At 32.7% G+C, this 23,385-nt stretch overlaps 1 protein-coding gene across 2 annotated transcripts in view; it reads right to left on the bottom strand.

The window, feature by feature from the left end:
- CSMD3 (CUB and Sushi multiple domains 3) overlaps positions 1-23,385 on the bottom strand; it is a 544,465-nt gene that overhangs the window by 307,501 nt on the left and 213,579 nt on the right. For both annotated transcript variants that reach the window (XM_071738231.1, XM_071738232.1), the window contains 3 exons: positions 13,811-13,888; positions 9,177-9,264; positions 124-248 (listed from right to left, as the gene is read on the bottom strand). In XM_071738231.1, the coding sequence (XP_071594332.1) occupies positions 124-248; positions 9,177-9,264; positions 13,811-13,888 (291 nt within the window). The remainder of the gene's footprint in view (positions 1-123; positions 249-9,176; positions 9,265-13,810; positions 13,889-23,385) is intronic.

Raw genomic sequence — 23,385 nt, forward strand, 5'->3', positions numbered from 1 at the left:
AAGTGGGGACAACAGGATTAAAACTTCAGGTACTTACAATATACTAGTTCAGCAGGATTGGCTATCAACAACAGAGAGAAGTGAAATTAACAAAACACTGCAAGAGTAAGAATTCCTCTTTACCTTTACACACAGGTCTATGATCACTCCATGCAGCAAAAACTTCAGCTATCCTCTGACAGGTGATACTTTTTGAACCTTGTAGAACATAATCTTCATCGCATGAGAACTGGACTGTTGCTCCCAAGCTAAAATCAAACAAGGACATGAGAAGAAATTTTTAAAAATAGATATCACTCAATTTTTCCATTCTTTTAGCTATAAGGATCCTGACAAATACAGTGAATCCAGTATGATCTTTCTGCTCTTAGTAGTAAAATGCAGACTATGTATTATCCTGACAGTGCACAGCATTAAGCTCTCTCTGGGCTTTTACTGGCTAAGATTGTTCACATCTTCTAACTCTTGTCTGGAGGTCAAGTGACTATTTTGTGACCTCACTTCTGACTTCTGTACCATGGAGGTTTGGCAAACCAAGGCACTGTATAACAAACAGTATCTATCCCTGCCCATGCAGTGAGTAAGAACAAGGTGTTCCTTCCAACCCAAACCATTCTGTGATTTTCTTTATGTTAACTGAAGCCAGGAAATAATGACAGGGATAGAGAAATAACTTAGAAGAAAAGCCAAAAGGTTAATTACAAGCCTGACAAAGACACCAGGATACAAACGACTTGTTGTGGATGTCCCCCACCCCTCATTATTCCTGAGGAAGTCTCAAATTTTTTACTTTAGAACCAGTGGGGTATTAGAAGAGGAAGCACAGTACCAAAGAAACTGGTAAGATTTCTTGTATTAAATACTATCTTAACACGAAGGTTTTCCTGTACTAATTTTGACTAGGAATGCATAAATACATCAGTATTAGCTGGGGCTTTTGGTGCTTTGATTAAAAGGTTAGAAGTTTAAATTTTTAAGTAGGCTAGCAGTAAAGTCTTTACTCCATATAACTGGAGTGTTTTCTCTTCCCAGTAAGAAGATTCTGGATGTAACAAGACAATGAAATTATGAGATAAATATGAACATTTGCTCCTTTAACTGACATCTGTTTCTCAAATTAATGTAAGAAAATAAAATAATTCTAAAAACATCCCTCTAGGTAGTTAGTTGTGGTTATTTATGAAATTATAGTGCTGGGTTCAGACTTCATACTTTTCCATATGCAGCTGACATTTGATGTTGTAAAATTGGCATAAAATAAAAAAGGGAATATGCCCAGGAAAACTTGCTTTGTTATCTTATGCTTTTCTGAGGGGAGGACTGGGGGTGTTTTTCAATTTAAAAAAGTTAAAATACTCAATAAATTAATATGTATATTCAGTTAATTCTTCTCTTTTAATATAATTATTGTTTCAAGGCCTGAACATAGCTGAAAATAGTCAATTTTTAAGGCATTTCTCTCACATAAGTATCTTACACTCCTTTTTTAAAAAGGTTTGTCATAGATACAAAGTGTTTCCATAAGCTGTAACTTGACAACCTAGCTATGGTGTCACAAAGGTCTTCAGAGAGAACCTTTTACCTTATTAGTTGTTTATTGATCACCATTATGTTTTTTAATTAAAAGGTGGCTTTATTATTAATCCTACTCCTTAAATAAGACTGATAGGGAAGCACACTAGATAAGTGATTTATTGTGTTTCCTCAATGCTTGTGCCAAAAATGAATGACATTTAGGGACTACTCCTCTTTTCCCCTCCAATTAAGAAGGAATAAACCCAAAAGCAGAGATACTATTGAAGAAATTCTGGTAAGTGTCAAATAGACTGAAAATCAGTGTCCTGAAAAAAACATATATGGTGATAATGAATTTTGTATTAAAGGATATTTTAAAATGAAATCTGGAGGAATATCATCACGTTTATCACCACTATAGTAGGTACTAAGAAAACTTCAATTTTTTGGTATTATAAATGAGATAGAAGCTTTAAAAACAAAATTATATACAGCATTATTTCTCAAACTACACAGTAACTATATAAAGATACTTGTATGCACATGACCTAGACAAGAATTTCACAATAACAAATACAACAGCATTTTGAGAAGTCTTACAAAAGGAAAATGTGATAAAAGGGGAAAAGCACAAATTCCTTTTCCTTCATTATACTTATATTCAGATGGACTAATATTCACCAAAGCTTCTTTTATATGTAATATAAACTACATTACTAATAAAAAATTACATGAACAGTGATATTTCCTAGTCGTGGCACAGTTAATACTAGGAGTGCCATTAAGTGTAAAGCACTGGGACACAAAAACCTACTGCTTAACTAAAAGTAGGTGGGCTGATACTCTGTGAAAATGTAAAAGTAGTATTTACTCATGTGGGAATAAGGGAAGAGCTGACATAAAACCAAACAACATGGCAAGGTAAATTATTTTTAATGGCACTTGTCACTGTATTTTCATTATCATTTCTCCATTATTTTTTGTACATACATATCATGCATATGAGGCTCTTAAAAAATCAGTTGAGAAATCTGAATACCTCAAAAGTATGCAAGGTTTGATTTTCTCTATTAATTCTGCTGTAACCTAACAGAAGAAGATAGCTTCTTATTTTAACTCCTTGTGGAGAAAAGGTTTTTGTTTGTTTGCTTGTTTCTTTTTCTTTGATACAGTTCCTCAGAAAATATTCCTGCCTAATTTGGTCTTTGGGAAATCAGTGCACCACTAATACTGAACAGTAGCAGGACACTGATTTCTAACTCGTATCAAGAAATCGGATCACGGATTCATTGATTTCAAAGAAGTCTGCCCAGACTTATATTTAAATTTTATCAGGACCTGAATTAACTGTTTTTCTGGGATTAGGTTTACAGTAATCACCTTTCAGTTCTACTGCAGTCAAAATACAAGGTGACTTTCGTAACACACTTTTTGTACACATCATTACTTACCAGATCTTAGCTTCTAAGTCTTTATTTAAACTTTTTCTTAATGTATAATCCCTGAAAAAAAAATCACAAGCTTTCCTAACTGCATTCGCCTTGATATTTTTTTTAATGTGTATCCATGGCTTACAGGACTGGTCACACTGTGCATGCCATTCTCCGGGTGTTTTAAGATTAAAACTTAAGAGTAACTCCTGAAAAGTCTACATTATAGAAGCTTTTCTGTGTGACCTTGTAAATCACAGTATTATCTGACCCTCCACAGATGGATGCCATAGATCTTTACCTCAATTTCCAGACTTTGCTATGTTACCTATTAAAAAAAAAAAAAAAAAAAAAAAAAAAAACCTGGCATACTATTTCATTTATCTAAATTAATGTGTTAAGGCTCGTTTATAACTCTGTAAAACAGGCTTTTTTGCAAAGAGGCTGAAAGAGGTCCAAGGATTGATAATGATAGGATATTACAAATGATTTGGCTGGGATCTTCGAATCTGGGTTTGATCCAAGAAAGCACAGCATTCCTTTTTGCTGAAACACATACCAAAATTCTTTTTTTTTCTTTTTTCTTTGCAGGGTTTGGGTTGCAAGAATGAGCTGTTTTTCTTTCCTTACAGTTGGGGTTTTTAGTGCTGTAATAGTTAGTTCAATTTGCAAAGGCAGACAAAAATTAAATAGACTGAACACACATTCCAGAGATAAACTTCTGTTGGGTAATCAAGCCAAATGTATCTATGGTAAAAAGAGCTACTATAGAAGATTGATACTGAACAGAACATGAATTATATTTAAGGGGGTTAGATATGTTAAATGTTTGAAAAGGAACTGTGTCAGCACAATATAGGCTGATGAAATATGGGAAGTACCTGGGCTTCATTGAGACATAGATAATTAGTAATGAGGACATGAAAGGCAATACAGTAACCTGCGAAGACATCTCAGAATAGGAGGATGTGATAGTAGGTAACAGCTTTACAAACTATTCCAAAAACCACTTACTGATTGTATAAGAAATAAGAATGTTTGTGAAATAAATAATCATGGACAAGGAAAAGAGGAAGAGGAAACTCTGAGGAGAAAGAGGGAAAACTGAGTAGGAAGTATGCAATTTACTTAAAAAATAACTGCATCAAAACTAACTGGCAGAAACTGCAGGAGGTTGAAATGACTGAAGAATTTGCAAGGTTGGTAACTATTTTTATCAACTGAAAAAGTATAAATAACACTCACATTACCTAGTCCACCTGTCCAAATTTTTTTGATACCAAGATGATATTTGATAGAATATGCATGTAAACACAATCAGTGCTTACAGTGAGACTGGAAAATTTACAAAATCTGTAACATATGAACCATGTGAGTGAGGTCCACTGAGGGCAGTTATGTAAGAAGATGACGATAAAACTCCAGTCTAAGAAAGAAACTGGAAGAGCTAGAGATCAGTTTCTATGGCAGATCAACTCAAGAAGACACTATCAAAAATCAAACAAGTACTTCCTATCTAATAGGTTAAAAAAGGACCAAAAAAACCCAACAAAAAACCCTTCAAGAAATAAATAAATCTATTGGACTTGCAGTCTAAGAATGACATGCATAAAGGTGAGCATGTTTACTACCATGAGCTTCTCAAGTGAAGAAACTGGGTCTCTCAGAAACTTAAAAGCCAACTCAACATTAACATCTTTCAATGTTTTCCTGTCATTATCTACCTATACATTCCTTCAAAATTGGAAAAGCATGAATTCTTTCACAGTTGCCTAGTAGGAGAGATTCTCTGTGTTGTTTCTTCTGATAATATATTTTTTTTCAATACATTTTAGTTATGCCATACAAGAATTCAGTTAAAGCATCATTCTTCTCTTTAAAAAATTTGATAACAGTAAAGGAGGATAAAGTGTCACTTTACTCTTCAGGTATTATTTCAGATCAAGCTACCAGTGTAGTCCAAACCAAAGTGTTGGAACAAATGACCAGAAAACAGTGTGGAAAATTAAGAGCAGTTTGATTTCTCTGATGTATTTGATCCAAACTACTTACCAGATGAAGCCCCTCCAAAGTGTGTGTAGACTGTATCTGTTCTCTAAATCTCAAGATTCTCAAGATAACTGAAACATGACAAAGCTATGAAGCTGTACATTGTTATAAACAATACAGACATGCACCTTCAAAAAGAAAAAAATATAAAGGATGATAGGAAAATCTCCAACTAGTTTCAAAAGCCGTATTTGTTCAGCAAAAAATTTCTTTCTGTGGATGTGGCCAAAGGCCAGAATAGGTTCATGTAGTCCACTATGTTAACACTATGAGTGATAAAAAGTGAATGCTTAAAGAAAAACTTCAGAATATGGAAAATATATTTTTTGATAATTACCATATTTCAATCATTTAGGGATAGGGAAATTTCTGAACTGAAGTTACTAATTTAGTAGTCCCTGGATGACTAAATTGGATTCCCCGACCCATCCCCCAGCTAGAGCCAAGATTAGTAACTTACGCTCAGAAAAAGAGTTTCTGTGAGTATATGAGTCACAGAAGAGAGCTCATAAAAAATGTGCATCCGTTAATAATTGAGTGAAGCAACCATGCAGCGTTGGAATCCAATATGGAAAATGCAGAAGCACTGAATGCCATTTCCACATCAATTTCTGCAACACATCTGTTCCTACACATCTGCATGCACCAGCATGGTTTGGGAAGAACAACAGCCAATAATGGGGAGCAACAGATAACAGATTTTTAAAGGCAGGGGGGCAGATAAGTTTCACCAAAAGGTGCTGAAAAAGCTGGCTACCTCCATGTAAGGCCAGTATCATCTATGAGAAATTGTGGTGATGAGTTCTTACTAGGAAGGCTAACATACATGGATTTTTAAGAAAGGCAAGGAACCTTACATCAACTACTGGAAAGTACATGCCCCTTAGGAAACCAGAAACAGAAAATCAGGAGCTTTTACACAGTATTACCAAAGGTCAGTGGTATGTGATCTACATGACTGTTTTCCATTACAAAATGACTGACTAAATGGACAAATGGCACATGTAATAGAGCTCAGTGTAACAGAGCTCAGCATCAAAAGTTTTGACACCATCTCTTGCAGCCGTATCTTTTTGAAGCTGGCAAAATATTCACTGAATAGACAGATACAAAACTCACCTGGCAGCTGTACCCAAAGGGTAGGAATGTGTGGCTTCATATTCATTTCATGGCCAGTAAAAACAGAACTAGGAAGTCAATAAGGGATCTTACACTGTTTAGTATTTCCATCCTAAACCTTGATGGTGAGGTAGAATGAACTCCAAGCAAATTTATGGATCATACTAAACTAGGAAAAGTAGCTGACACACTGAATAAAAAAGCTTCCACTCAGAGCCTTGAAACTTAAACTCTGGGCCAAGAGAAACCTCATGAAACTCAGCCAGAGATACAAAGTTCTGCATGATTGATCAGTAATCTCTTCTCATTTGGCATAAACCAAACCATATTCAACTGCATTAGAAGCGGTGGCAGAAGATCAAGTGAAATTTATATTCAGCTACTGAGGATGTAATCTGCAATATTAAGCCCAGTGTTTAGTCTTCCACTTCAAGAGAGATACTGGTAAGAACTATAGAGGGTTTGGCTGTTAGTCAGAGGCGTAGAGCCTTATGACCTACAGCAAAAAGTTGAGGCAGGCAAGCTTCATTAGTCTGACAAAGACAAAGCAAATGCAAAACCATTTTGTTTGGAAATGATGTGAGGATATTAAAGAGTGGAAAGATTCTTTTCTGGGTTGTTTATAACAGCTGAATGATCTTGCAGGCAGGTCTTTAACTGGTCGCTTGCAAAGACAACACTAGAAAAGGACTTAAAGATTCTCTAACAAAGGCTGATGCTAACCTACAAAACACTAGTAAAAGTAGATTCTAAAAAGCCTGAAAGTGAGAACGTTATTTTTACTTCTCTGCAAATGTCAACAAATTATTGTCAAAAATTGCACTCCATATAAAATAAGCTATAAAGCTTTCTCTGATGTGTGTTGAACTTCTCTATAAAAATTATACTATAATAATTAACTGATAAATTACAAGAACAAACTGACTAGCAGCTAGCACATTTACTTGGGATCGATCTGTTGATCTGTCGATCGTGTGTTCTGTTCTATTATGGGGAGAAAACACCATACAAAAAAAATACACGAAGTTATGTAAAAGAATGATGTAACACAATTTTGTAAAATCTTTGCTCATCTTCCAGATTACTCTTAGCACTTCCTGTCTTCAAGTGTTGGGAATTGTACTGTGTAATATGTAAAATATACCTTTTAAACTAAAGTGAGTGTAATAAACCAAATTAATTTATAAATTATTAATCTCCCTCCTGCTTATTTTTTCTTTTCCTTTTTTGTCACATAGATATTTTGAAGGTATTTGTAGACATGATGACTATGTGACAGCACGATGTAAAGCAAGAATATAGATTAAGATTTATTCTTTTACTAGAGTTCAAAATACATCTATGTATCAAATAAATAACAATATATGTTTAATCCTTTTTAATAAATGCTGAAATGAATGCTCAGCAACTGAAAATGAAACAATGCAGAAGCTCAGAAAGACAAGAGATTAAATTCATAGAATAATAGGGGTCGGAAGGAACCCCTGGAGATCATCAAGTCCAACCCTCCTGCCAAAGCAGGATCACCTAGGGCAGGTCACACAGAAACACATCCAAATGGGTCTTGAAAGTCTCTAGAGAAGGAGACCACAACCTCTCTGGGCAGCCTGTTCCAGTGCTCCATCACTATTATATTAACTATTATAGTAATAGTTTTTCCTCATATTGAGGTGACACCTCCTGTGTTCCAGTTTGTGTCCATTGCCCCTTGTCCTGCCACAGGGCACCACTGAAAAGAGACTCTCCCCTTCTTCTTGACACCCACACTTCAGATATTTATAAACATTAATGATACCCCCTCTCAGTCTTCTCAAGAATAAACAGCCCAAGGTCTCTAAGCCTTTCTTCACATGACAGATGTTCCAGTCCCCTAATTATTTATCCTCATAGCCCTCCATTGGACTCTCTTAAACATGTTTCTGTCCCTCTAGAACTATAGAGCCCAGAACCAGACACAATAGCCCAGATGTGGTCTCACTAGGGCAGAGTAGAGGGGTAGGAGAACCTCCCTTGACTCCCATGGATAACACTGTCCACCAGCAGTCGAAGTTCCTTCATCTTGGAGCTGCTTTCCAGCAGGGGCAGCCTAATTTCTACTGGTGCATGGTGTTACTCCTCCCCAGAATGAATTAAAAACGTTTTCAAGTGTGTTTATGTATTTGTCTCCATTCATATGCTACATCAAACACTGGTCTCACTGACAGAACACAAGTATGATCATTGAGAAAAAAATGTTTGGAAAAGTATTGTGAAATACTTATTTCTCACAAGATGAAAAATTTGAAAGCTAGTCAAGAATGGAGGAGAAAAGTGGGCTAAAATTTGAGTTTAGCTTAAATAGAAAAGGTGAAATAGATCACTAGCGGCATGTAATTCTTTTGACTTTTCAGTATTTTCCTGGAAACACTAAAACATATCAAAGAATGAAATGCAAAAGTTTCCAAAAAATAAAGTGTAACTTTGTAGTTAATTTTTTTTCATAGAGTAATACTATTCACTACCAATCTGGTATATATCAAGCTTAATAAAAAATACTCTGCACTAAAAGTGAAAAACCACTCTGAGAAATACTAAGAAAATTAACCTGCATATATCAAACCGCTGGGTTCCTGAAAACCCTCCTGTAGAAAATACAATAAGAGTCCAACAAATATTTATATAATAATATCTGAAACTTCTTACATGAGTTTTTCTTGCTGCATGAGTTTTTTGTTGTTGCATTCAATTGTGCATTGTCCTTCACAAAAATCCAGTACAATACATATGTCCAGTAATTGTGCTTGTAATACAGTATTTTCAAGAGAAAATTATTTTAACTTACCTTCAATCCAATTTTTGCCAGATTATCAGAGATTTATGCTCTCTTCCAATTAGGATTTTTATCTTTTTTGCATACTAAGTACAAGCTATATTGCACTACATAATTTCATACAGAATTCCATTTCAATTTTTAGTGAGAAGTGGCTTTGGAAGAGTAGCTCAACAACAGCAATAATTTTTTAACACATGCATTTCCCACATTATGTATTAAAAAATGAAATAATAGTAGGGTGCATATTTTACCTAAAATCTGAGCCTATCCGTTTTCCATTTTCTGGTTCTCCAGGATCTGGACACAAATTGGATGCCTGCTTAATACCTCCCTCATTTACTGCAAAAAAAAAACAACACAAAAACAAACAAACAAAATAAACAAAAAAGATAAAACAGTATAATTTTTAGGAAATACAGACTTAAGCAATTGTTAAATGTTAAAAAGTACATTATCTGCATTTTAGGTCCTCTAAAATAGTTTTTTCTACCGATTATGATCATCCATATATCTCTAGTTTCATATAAGATATATAAGCAAAACATGTATTTTCTGGTGGGTTTTTTTGTGTTTGCAAGGTTTTTTCTCCAAAATTAACAGAAGTTTATTACAAGTTGTACTAAACAGCTGTTTACAGCTGTTTTCTTTGTTTATATTATTTTGAAATAAGATGGAAATGTTGTAACTGTTCCTTTACAAACATCAACATTTAAAGGATTATTCAGCAAATTTAGCTCTATAAGATTTTACTCTGAACATTATCTAATAAATGTCATCTCCACTAAGGGCTGACCTTTTCCTCTTGAATTATAATAAAACTTGAATGCACAGGCTCATGCTGAGAAAATTGCCTTTAATCAGTATTGAAAATGTAGATATCCACAAAATACGTTGACCTGAAGGTAAATTTAAAATGCCAGTTTGATTTGTGTACATTTATCTTACAACAAACTAAAATGGATTTTCAAAGAGAAACTTCCAGAAATTCATACGTAGCAATGTAATTCTAAGCATATTCAACTACCCCATTGTTCAGTTTTTTTAATGCATCGTATACCTTCTTCTAATTTATACAGCTTGCAAAAATACATCATATTAAAATAATTCTAAGTGAAAATAATTCTGTTAATTTTGGATTTAATTTTTGAAGCTGGTCAAACCACAAGGTACTAGATCAGGGGGAAAAAAATTGGCAAGAGGTTGGTTATTACTTAGTAAATTCATGGTCCAATAAAACACTTTTTAAAAAAATAAAAATTGACATGAAATCAACTTAATAATTACATATTTTAAATCAACTGTACCTGTATTTTTAAAAATGTTATTTCTAACTATACTTCTAGTGGATGTTAAATTTCTGCTTTTAAAGGAGGACAAACTTAGAAGTTTTCCCTTCCTTGAGGTTTATCTTCTTACAAACAAAGAAAGAGAAGAATTGGTTTGGTAAGCCTGAAGAAGTCAAGGGGCAAATGAAAGTGGTGCAGAGGGCTAGAAGGAAAATGTCTCCACTTAGCAAGCTGCTCAAAAACCTACCAAGATCAGCTCTTGTCAGCAGGAACCACAGTATTTATTGTTCTCTGTCTTGAAAGAGCTGTGCCATGTCCAAGGTTATTCTCACAGCTAACAAAGGCCATCTCTGTTCCCCTGCATCTCTATGCTCAGGAGACTTTTGGACCAGGAGGGCTTTCCCTCAAGAGTCCATGCATATTACCCAGCTTCAGTCTTTCTCTTCCTGATACTTGTAGGCATGATGAAATTGTATTAACTATAGAAATCCAAGTTTCTAGCAGTCTTGGAACATATACATCAGGAACTTGTTTGATGAGCATTTCGAATTAAGTATATTTGAAATATCTGGGTGCTTTTACATAGTTCCAAAGCCTATTAAGACATGAGAATTTCAGAATCAGTGTACATAGGAAAACCTTAAAACTTTGTGTAGTTAGGATTCCCTAAGCAATGAAGGAAGGGAAAATAAGTACACTTGAGAATAAATACAGAAAAAGACACTTTCTCATTTCTGCGAGTCTGTTAACTTTTCTGGCATTTAACATAAGTTAAAACTATAGCTAGAAACTTATTCATGATGTCTGATAATAATATTAAAGAAATAAAAATAAGATGGTGATATTTGGGGACCATTTCATGTATGTATGCAAACAGAATAAATTTTTATTATAAACAAAATAAAGTAAAAAAATTATTTAAGCAGTGCTATTTCTATTTATTATAATAGATGCTTTAATATTTCAAATAGTTATGTTATTTTTCTGCACTGTATTTCCCCATACACAGATAATAGAATGAATATTCATATAAAATAGAATATTCTACTGGATTTGAAACCACAAGATCTATTATATACTTCAGTTACTAACAAAAATTGAAGCTTGAAAATACTATTGGTTTTTGCAACTTTCTGTAAAAAAACTCAAACACTCCATGAAATTGTTTTTAAAACCATAAATAATGGATCTATTAATACACATACATAAAAATATAAAGGCTTATGTTCAGAAAATCAACAAAATAATTACAGTGATTAAAATAAAATATGTACCACAGGAAAAAATCAGAAAAAAAAATTTATAAGTCATTAAACTTTTTTTTTTTCCTATCCCAAAAACAGAAATGCATTTAAGAACAAGCTTAAATCCATTTCTGTTAAGTACTTCATGAAAAATAACTGCACATTTTCTCATTCTTGTATTTACTTATCCTTCTTTCTATCTGTCTGTCTTTGTTTTACACCCCAGATAGTCATAACTCAACAAGCAATGAAAGGCTCCTCTAGTGAAAGCAAACTTTGTTTCCAAGTACATCATCACATCATTCTGGCTCTACTCTGTATAAGTCACCTATGTGTGAGTACTGAATGTTAAATAATCTATATATTTAAAAAAATGAAAAATAGGGAAGACACACACATGAAAAATGTTGGATGGTAATTTCTTAAGACATTGGTAATACAAGAAATAATGTAAAATAGATATTCACTTATCCTTATTTCTATTAAGGATAAGTCATGTTAATGACTTCTGTCATTAATGATGACATAAGCTAATGATTTTAATGATGACATAAGTTAATGATGGTAATTTTTTTTTTTTTTTTTTTTTTTTTAAGGACTATATCATTGTAATACAAGTACAATTCTGACTGAGGTCACACTGGGAATTTTACTTAAAGTCAACAGCTAAATACATAGTCCTTTCATGAAATACTGCCTCCTTTCATTTCCTCAGCTACCAAAGTAACTAGCTTGGATTACATTTATGATCATTAAGGGAAGAAAGCATCACCTATTAATGACTCACATAGGTAATCTACTCTGCATAACCAATAAATGAAGATACAAAAGTTTTCAGCTTTACATAGAATATTGTAATGTGAAAATATGAAAAGACTGTGAAAAATATATTGATAACTTTCATCACTCATTTTGTAACAATCATCTTTAGATATCCCAAGTGCCTCGTATTTTGCTATAAATATACAGTTCCTATTAATGTTTATGTAATGAAATATTTAATTATTTGTGCAAAATAAATTTTTAGAGAAATAATGTTTACCAGCCATTATATTATTCTCATTTGAAACTAGAAAAGCACAGATGGACCATCAGACAGAATCCTCAGTCATGTACCTTTTACACACTACCACAACAGTCTTACTGTTACTTCTTGCTATACAATCACTCTACCCTCCAGTCACCCAATATGCATAAAAAAGAGTATTTGATTTTAAATACCTCGATGTAATTCTTTTACATTAAGAAATGTCTTACAGAACTATTTAGGTGATGCAGTTTGCTGAAAGGTAATATGCTACATTATAAAATCTTCACAGTAGTGTGTTTTGCTTTACTTTTCTTACTTGGCAAATGTTAAAGGGTCTCACTAATTGAAGACACATTTTTATAAAAAAGAAAAAATAATAATTGCATCTAAAACATTGACAGTTTAAAATCTATAACTGAAAACTGCATTAAAAGTTAACAGACCAATATGCTTCACATATTTTTCAAAAGTGATTCCTTCACTGACAGTTAAAAAAAACAAATTAGTGCAAATGTGTCCAACTTAAGGAGCTCCAAAAGCATGTGCTTTCAGTCCTGTGAGGAGTAACGAAATGCAGTATAAGCAGGCATAGGCTAAGCAGTTAATCCATCTTTATTTTTATTTTAGCCAGCTCTAAATATTTAAAAATTTGGTTCTAGTCCAAAAAGGAATTCTATAAAAATGGCATGTTTTTTTTTTAAGAGATTTTGTTTTAAATATATTTTGAGTCAGACCTCTTTATTTGTTACAGAGGTGCCTGACCCCTGTAGTTAATCAGGACTTTTGTAAGATACCAAGCATTTTCACTTTCTGTTTTTTTAATTAACACACTAAGAATCTCCAGAATTTTAAAAACTACAGTTAGTTAATCAGTGCAAAATGTCAAAGTTAATGAAGAAAAAAAATCAGAAAGAGACCTCATATCTGACACTTGAAAAAAACATGTAGTTGCACTTTTGAAAATGATGATAGATTTTGGTTTGTGTAGCCTTTTGCTGCTAGTCTTAATTTTCAGTTAAAATAATTATTTCCTGCTCACAGCTAAGATTTAGCTGATATCTGGGAGGCTGAGTATTTATTTCTCTGAAAATGCTGCAAATTTAATGTGAAATTTCTAAGTAACACATTATTCTATAATGCCAGATTTATAGAAAGCCTGCCTTTAGAGTAGAACCATACTAAAAATTCCCCATGCAGACTGGAGAAACAGATTTAAGTCAGTTATATTACCAGAAATACATAAACAATTTTGAAAACACACAAACAACACGGCACAAACTTCACTCTTGCACTAGAAAAAAGTAACAAAAAAGGAGTACACTCACAGATAGAAAACTTGTTGCTGTTGTCTTTCCCTGGAAACAATTTAAATCCTCTAGATTTAAAATCTATGGCCTTTTTCACTAGTTAAAAAAACAAACAAAAACATGTATCAGGCAATACAGTCTAAAATATTTCATTTCATTTGACAAATTTTATCATGGTAGTCTATACAGATTAGATTACCAGCTACCTAGCAAGCTCATCTTGTGTAAGTTCGATGGAAAACATTTTCAAAAAAACAAATTTGTGCATCTGACAATTTGAAGAAATACGATTCGTAACTTCACTTTTCTCCTACATAACAGAAAAAAAAACCCCAAACCCAAAACCACTATAGATGTGTTTGCTCTAAAACAGCTGAATGGTTAAACCTTACCTAGTGTTTCTCCTGTATTAAAACATAAGAGCAGTAGTGCTTATACCCTGCTCACTCCATTACTAAGTTTGGGGTTTTTTTGTGCAACTTTAATTCAGTTATCCTTCCCAGTGATAGAGAATTGAAAAAGAAAAAAAGAGTTGTCAGTGACATGTTACTGAAAGCCCAATGAAATCCAATACATATGCTCACATCTGAATTTCATAATCATCCAAGCAATACCGGACATATATTAATCTGTGTATATTCTGAAAAGGTTACATCAGCAGTACAAGTGCCAGCATACTTTTTGTTAAAATATTTTGTGTACTACTTCAGTTTTTGAAATTGACATTAAATTAAGTCAGTATTATATGTGAGGCAGAGGCAAAAGTTTAAAAATTTATGTGCTTTCATACAGTCATCCACAAAATAACACGTTGGAATGAATACACATTCTCGGCATCTATAGCCACCCATATTTCTTCCCCAATCTTAAAATATCCCCACTAGTTATTTTCAAAATCTACTTTAGCTATGTTTCTACCTTTAGTATGGAAGAAAAAATCTTATAAGGAAACAGACTTCAATTATCTCTGTTTAAATTACATTGACAAAGCAGAAATATTTTGATCATGGAAAAACACCTGCATTAAATGAAGCTAACCAAGCTAATTTTCTGTTTTAATTACAAAGATTTTTATACAAAAAAAAAAAAAAAAAAAAAGAAAACCGGTCTATTTTTCTGTTACTGATCCTCTTTCTAACTTGCAAATTATTATTTTCAAAATGTGCTGTGGAAGATAGTTTGCTCCCACCATTGCAGAATTTTACTCTTTCTGTAAAAGTCCTTATTTTGGGCTGTCTTTGGACAGATGAATTTTATTAATCTAGGTATACGGTGCAGCATCAACATATTATCAAAACAAAATAACTACTAAAAAGAGATTAAAACTAAAACATAATAGATATCAAAATGTAAGAAAGAATAAAACAGAAACAGCACAAGAATTTTTTTTCTCTCAGTCATTATGGTCCCTCTTTACACCAATGCACTCTGCTAATGAGCAATGAACCATACATAAAAATAGAGCTTCTAAAAATTAATTTTTACCTATAGGTTAATTTTAGGTGCACTATATTAATGTGAAATTATAGATTTATAATAATTATATAAGGATATATATAATATATATAGTATTATATATATTATATATAAAATATATAGTATTATATATATTATATATATAAGAATTATAATAAAAATCTATATAGAAGGAGATGCTGTATGTTGGCTACAAGCAAATACTGCTGTTGAAGACTGCAGAGATTAAAAGAACTAGGTCAAACAGAAGCCAACCCAAGAAGATAAAACAGTGTATCATCAAACAATTTTTCAGCACTTGTTACCTTTTTATACAAAATCGATCCATAGTCAAATAAACCCTTATGGGTTTATGCCCCTTATGAGGGGGTACAATTACCGAAGTAGCAAAATGCCACTGATATTATTAAATAAGAGTAACCATTATCACACAGGAGAGCAGACCAAGAGTCAGGAGAAAACATCATATTACTAAGAAGGATAATTTATAGGATACGTATAGGACATGATGATTATTATTACACTTCTGATGGAAGAGTCCATACTTTCTTCTAAATACAGAGGCCTTTATCTCAAGTGGCAAAACCTAAACTTCCTTGGGTATCATCATTATATAATCTACAAACATTGCTAATGGTTCTAGAAAACACTTATTTGAAGAAGCATAACTTATCTCTTGCCACTAAATACTATTTTTCCTTAAAACCAGTAGCTTCCCTTCCCACACCCTGCACTCACCCTTCCATTAACTGCAATCCATAAGCAATTCTATCCTCAGTAGAAGTCATGGACCTAAACCTTCACATAGTAGAGCCATGCTGTAATAACAGTAATGCTCTTTTGTCATTGTGTGAGATTTCTAAAATGCTATTTCTACCTAAACAAATGTAGGATTATAACTGTAAACTTCTTTTTGCCTTCTTTGAGCATCAGTGTAAACACCTCATGAATCAGAATACAGACCTAGCTATTCTTCCAGCACCAAAGTAAAATGGGAGTAGACTTGAATGCGTTATCTCATGTACTGGGATTGATTTAAATGATCACATTATGAAGATGTTTGCCCTTTATTTTCAGAAATCATGATAACAAAGCATAAAAGAACTAAGAGGAGTTTGGGTTTTTTGTTTGTTTCTACTCATCCTCAAACACCTGAATGGCTTATCTACAGTTCAGGCACACAAGAATTTCTAATATCTAAAGTGGAACCGGAAATAGTTAAAGGGTGTCTTGGTGAACACGTTACCTAATATGTTTTTTTAATAGCTATTTTCATTGCTTTGCCAAGGCTATTAAATACTACTAGAAAAACAAGCAATTCAAGATCTCTGAAGAAAAAAATTAGTTTTGACTGGGTTTTTTATGCTGATTTATTGATCAGTACTTTCTGCACTGTAAAGGTGTAGTTATAGAAATGTATTTGGTTCAAACATGCCACCACTAAACTGTGTGTCAGGCTGCATATGGATATACAGATATAATGACAAATCCACCATGACGAAAAAAAAAATCCCATACCCAAAATGCAATAAATGCCTCTTTAATACTTGGTAAACTTGGCCTTATTTTGCACGTGCCAATGTGGAAACCTGTGAGGAGGCAACTGTTTATAAACAGTTTTAACATCCTGAGAGATACCTCAGATGTAAATTTACAGGAGGAAAATTTGCTTCTACAATATGCAAGCATCAGGTGATTATATTCCCCATGCAAAGAATATCTATTGAAAAACTGACAGCCCATAAATTCATGTCTCTATTTAAGTTATGCAATAGCATTTATGTAAAGGACTTTTTTGTCCAGCTTGTATTGTCTATGACTTTTAAATTTTTATCCAAATATAAAATACATTTAAAATACTGGCAACTGAGTTCTACAGAGAAGAAGCACTGAGGCTGCATTACTACAAGTAACTGTAAAAAGTATTAACCATGGAAACTTCGGCTTCTTCTGACTTCACATACTTCTTTTCCTTGGGTGTAGCTCAAAGTAGTTAAACCACTAAAATAGCTCCTCCCCTTCCTGAAGCTTCCTTACACTGTATTATAGAAATATATCACTCAGCTAATGGAGATGGAGCAAAATATCATAATATACAACCCATTATTCCAAGATTGCACATACAGCCCTCCTTAAATGACACCTGTAGAAATGTAATCATGTAAAATCATGTGAAAAAATACAGTAGCACAGGTTTTGTGCTTCCTCGCAATCTCTGTATTCTTCTGTTTCTCATTTTTTACATTTTATTGAAGTAAATTGTAAAGAATTCTGCTTGGCAATGTCTGAAAAAAATAATTGTTAAAGGAAATTTCAGGGGCACATTCTGACACTATATTGTCTCCAGATTTTTTTACAAGACTGAGAGATAACAACAGTGCAGTCTGAGTGCACTCAACTTACTATTCAAGCACAGTTCAATTGCAGTTCAATTGAGTGTTTCTTTGGTTTTTGGTTGCTGCTATTTTTATTTTTTATTTTTTTTTTTTTTTTTTTTGCATTTTACACTTCATGTTTGCAATGCCTGTGATGCAATCCAGAATTTCCTGACTCTGACAGCACAAATAGAAAATATACAGATAACTCAGGGATCACCACTTCTAGGGACTATATAGATTGGGGAGGAGGAAGATGGAGCAATCTACTTAGTTTTTAGGTGATGGCATCTCAGGTTTAAGAAATTTACTCTACAAATCTCTACATCTAGCAATTACCCAAGTAAACTTCACTGTGACCCAGCACACTGACTGATGTAGCACTGTCTTCTAGATCCTTTCTGCACTTTAAAAGTTGGCATTAGACGATAGGAATTTTCATTGGTTTGGCATTATCTGCATAGGTTGATGATTTCTTAAATATGAAGAATAATTCAGAACATGAACAATCATCAAATAAAGTGATGAACCATCAACTTTTCATAATATTCCCTTTTTTGCTGCTTACATGAGCTAATCTTATCTTCTTTACTATTCCACCTCTCCTCTGACCTCTGCAATCCTAAAATGCCCTGGTCAAGTATAGAAGTATAGAGGGCATATGCTTCAAAAGACTGCATCTACTGCTGCATTACTGTACTGGATTACTGCACTTTCTTAATAATATATTGCAGTAGTACAAGACATAAATACTGGTTTCTTGATCATACAATATTTTAAACATGATGTAGTGGTGGACAATAAATAAAATTACTTTTAAAAAAGTGAAAAGTATTTTGACTTCTTGCTAAATGTAGAGATACGTAGAATAAGCTACTCCTCATAATAGGCTTTTAAAGAGATAGTATAAGATTTATCTTAGTTTGGCTGACTGGGGTATCTATTCTATTGCTGCCCTACAGTTAGGAAGTTTTACTCAGAATGAAAGAAAATACAAATGAGAATGAATGTAAAATTATTTCCATAAAATGAAATGCCCTGATAGTTCAATTAACATAACTATATAGTTTAATGAAACCTGCAATAGGCAGGTTTCTAACCTAAGGTGTGCATTTCATGTTTGTACTATAATTTAATGTATTTTATTTTTATGTGATCCATTTCTATTTGAATCTTGTAACTTCTCAGGTTCATAAAGTAACGCAATAATGGGCTGAACAGTGTAAAGTCAGTTAGAAAACATACTGATAAAATATTTTTTTAAATAGGTTCCATGTATATCTATGTAGAGAGGTTACCGCACATAATGATATTGGATTAAGAAGGATGAGGAAACGTAGTTAGTTTACATGGATGGCCTTTAAAATGGTCAAAATTACAGTTTTTCTACTGTATTCTGCAGTATATGTGTATCAAATTTCTCTAATTTGTAAAATAACTGTTTAAAAGAAAAGAAGTAATAGTTAATATATATATTTTTAACATTATGTATTATTGCATCAATGATAAATGGTTTCTTATATTCTAAATACAATGCATTTGATTTATACTAACATATTGTGGTTAAAATAAGAAAAGCTGAATTATTGAGGGAAAATTGTGACACAAAACATCAGAAAACGTATCAATTATAGAAGTTAGCATATAAAATGTAATAAAGAACAATTAAGAACTGAGGGAGCTGCAAGGAAAATAAATAAAAATAACATTATAATAAAATTGACAGGCAAGTATAAACAGCAATAATTCCATTTAAAAACTGACAAAACTAATTTCTTGAAATCAGTATGACTAACTTCCTTTTCCCCCTTCTTTCTAATCGCAGTAGACTTGACCATTGGATGTAAACTGATTTCCTTTCTTGCCATTTCTATGAACTGGGAATATGTCAAGACACTTAGGTATTATTATGAACAGTTCTCTAACTGAAATCTATAAATTAATAAACCTTGGGTTATACAGTTCAATGACTGACCAGGACATAACTATGTGTCTCAGTAATCAGGTATTTCCTGATTATCCTGATTATCATAAGTATTATGAAACGTTAAACAAATGTAATTCAATGATTTATCTTGGGTGCTAAACTGTATCTCTGTTATGCTAACAAGCATTTCTTGGAACCTTTTTTAATTATTGAAAAAATTACTTCTAAAAACACATAAATCTTATAGACAAGTTATATAACTTCTACATAATACTTAAGTACAGGTATTCTTATATATATGTAGGAAGGTAAGAATCTTACTGCAAAATATATTTACTTTTTTCAGTCTCACATCTTTGCAGTTCTGGTTTTCCCTCATAACAAAAAAAAGCCCCCAATAAAAAACCTGAGGACACAGGCAAACTGATTTCCTACTTGACACTCAAAAATCTCTTCCCACTTTTCAAAAACCCTTCCTCTGCTCCTACTTTTCTCTTCCTGATTCTGACTAAACCTCACAAAAGTTATATTTTAATACATTTTCTACAAATCCATACAATTTACATCAAATAATCCCAAAACAGTATTCTAACACTCACAGAAAGTTCTAAAAAAAAAAAAAAAAAAAAAAGATAGAACCAACTAACTCTTTATCTTAGTTCTTTTGTTTTCAAATGCTTCATTAGCATCTGATGTAATTCCATGTAAAAAAAACTTAAAAATCTTTAATAAAAATTTATTGCATCCTGCAGTCATAAATTGTCCTGCAACACATATCAAAAAGAAATGATGGTCCTGAGAGGAACACTCATTGGCAAGTATTTTTTGTCCCTGGGTGATTTTTTCATGTTTATTACTAAGCTAGTCCATAAAGTCAGATATCAAAAAGTATAACGTAAAGTGTGATAGATGAGTGTTCTTACAGAATAAAGTGGAAAGGACAGTGAAAAGACAAAGGCTTTATTAAAAAGTCAGGAAAAAATAGAGCTAAAATGTAGAGAAAGAAAAGAGAATGGAGACATCAGTAAAATCAGTAAGATTTTGGAAACAGGTAAGTAAAATCATCAAAACTTACATCACTACATTAATCCTCAAACATAGCAGATAGCTTTAAAAATGCTTGGTGTCATTTCTGCTCTTTAGAAACAGGATACAAGTTCAGAGTAGTGAAATGTGTTGAAATCTAAAGTTCTCTTGAAGATAAATGGGTTTGAAGAGCCCAAGGAAAGCACTGAGTCACTTTTTGAAGAACTACCTGATGATTATTGTCACTTATAAAGATTTCCTGGTACTAAGTTCAATGAACATTTTTTTTTTTCTCCAACCCTTATATCTCTGATTCAGTCTGATTATTTTTGTCATATTTCACTAATGAATTATGAACAGTAACAGTGGCCTTGTTACATTGACTGCACATTGTATTCACTTGTGTCTATAGTACAGGCATCTTTAAACTCCCTTGGGATCAATACTGACTTAGAATGCAGCAGTTAATGATATAGTAAAACATATTTAATCTTTTAAAAATTTTCAGTCTTTTCTTCTGTCTGACTTTCTTGGTGCATTTAATTATATACCTGCCAAAACTCTAGCTATTATTTGTAAAACTTTAGTTCATTGGAAAAAAAAAGCACAGTGCTTTATTTTTTTCATTTTTCAATATAAGAAATTAAGCCACTCTTCAGTTGCCTCCACAGATCACAATTGCTGAATAAAAAGATATAGCCAAAGTTTATGGACCTCCTTGGAGAAAAAAAAAAATTTTAAAAATTCAAACTAAAAAATTTTACTATATATTGTTGGTCACATGTGGCAGGAGTTTCTTCTTATTGCTGGTGTAGAAGGTCCAGGTTCATTATACTGAAGAACAAAAACTCAAGTGATATCAAGAGATATTTAATTTTCAATCCACTTTGTACTCCTTGAGTAGAATTAAGAAGTCCTTAAAATATTCTTACTCTCCCTTTATAAAATTATTTAAATTCACTTTGAAAAAACTCAGAAGTATAATACCATGTCAGCAAAAGAATCTGAGAAAAATCCGAGAAACAGATTTGATGATGTTTGGCACTGATGGATCAAGTATTCTTCTTAATTATATGAGAAAACAGAAACCTCTGCTGTACCAACACGACCAGCTTTCATTTCTTTTTTTCTTTCTTTGCCTGTATCTTAGGGTTTTTTTTCAGAAATCCTTGTACTCTTTGTTCTCTGTTGCAACTGAAACCAGAAGTAGGACTCCCATTATTCTCAGGAGTATTAAATTATGCATGTGTGCTTCCATATTAAAATGAATAGAAGTCGAGTAGGATAGCATAGGATAGGATGGAATGCAATAGGATGAAAAGGGATAGGATAAATTTGGGTTGGATGGTACCTACAACTATCACCTAGTCCAACTGCCTGACCACTTCAGGGCTGACCAGAAGAAAGCCTGTTATTAAGGACATTGTCTTAATTGCTCTTAGCTCATTTTTAAACACTGAACCTATGCCATAAAAGCATTCACAAGAAAAGTTTTACAATAACTCTCATGATGTTCGCAAATACTGGAATAAAAATTCAATGACCTTAAGGAAAAGATGCAGTTGAATTATAAAACAGCTCAACAGCACTAACTGCATTACTAAACTCTGGATCCTTAGTATCTGAAACACAGATAGGCAAAAACCCCAATGATGTCAAATTACCCTCTAATGATGTAGTTATGATCAAACTAACAGTAAACAGAAAATAACCAAGGAACACACATCTTCCAGATTATGTATCTGAATACAGATCATACTAGAAATTATGACTGTAGCATCTATATTAACTGCTACTGGATGCTCAGCATTTGAAGCTTCAAGATTTAAATAAATAAAAGTGGCTAGTGACCTTTTGTTTTTCCCCTATTTCTGTAAAGAGGAGTCTGAGTGCTTGGTTTCATTAGAACTCAGGACCCAAAGGATGCTAGGTTTCTCTTCGTGCAATCTAAATATAATTTTGATTAGACTATCAAGCTGCATCCTGAAATTAAGCTTTTCACCCATCTCTCCCTCCTTTTACCATAAAGCTTCATCATTACAGTACATCTCTCCTCTCCCTAGTGTACCTATTTACATATTATATACTCATTTATCGTTATTTAAAGTTTCCACACACTGACTGACATTCACCTAGTGAAACATTTATTATTCATCCTGTCTTACAAAGTCTTTTGTAAGGTGGGACAATTAGAACAATATAACACCACTGTAGTTCTTTTATTAAACTGAGCCAATTTGATTTTTATTGTTTTTCCCTTATTCACAAACAATACAATGGAAGCCAGCAGTAGGACTCTTATTCTATAGTTATCGTTTTGTGTCAATGTTAATATATCAGAAAACAGCACTATTCTGATATCACTAGCAACATTCTCAAAAACACCTACAGTGAAGGCTATGCATATCATATATTTTTACCACTCTAAATATACACATATGATCTAGTAAGTTTTAAAAGAAATATATTTAGTATATTAGATTTTATCTTTTCAATATTAATTTGCTTATATTTGGGAGCACGGTTCTTAAACTATGATCAAGAGCACATGAAATACATTTCTAATGTAAAAACTAATTTTAACTATTAAATAGATACAAGAATTTTTAAAATAATTTGCATAAACTTCTTAAGTAGCTGATATAAATAGTTCCATAGTAATTTAATATGCAGGGCAAAATTAATTTTTATACTTCTTTCACTGTCAAAGAGAGGCAAAAATACTTCATTAGAACTTATGTGAAACTCCAGAGAAACACCTGTGGAGTATCTCCCCATAATGGAAATTT

This window comes from Heliangelus exortis, chromosome 2 (assembly GCF_036169615.1).
Source record: "Heliangelus exortis chromosome 2, bHelExo1.hap1, whole genome shotgun sequence".
NCBI classification, from domain to species: Eukaryota; Metazoa; Chordata; class Aves; order Apodiformes; family Trochilidae; genus Heliangelus; species Heliangelus exortis.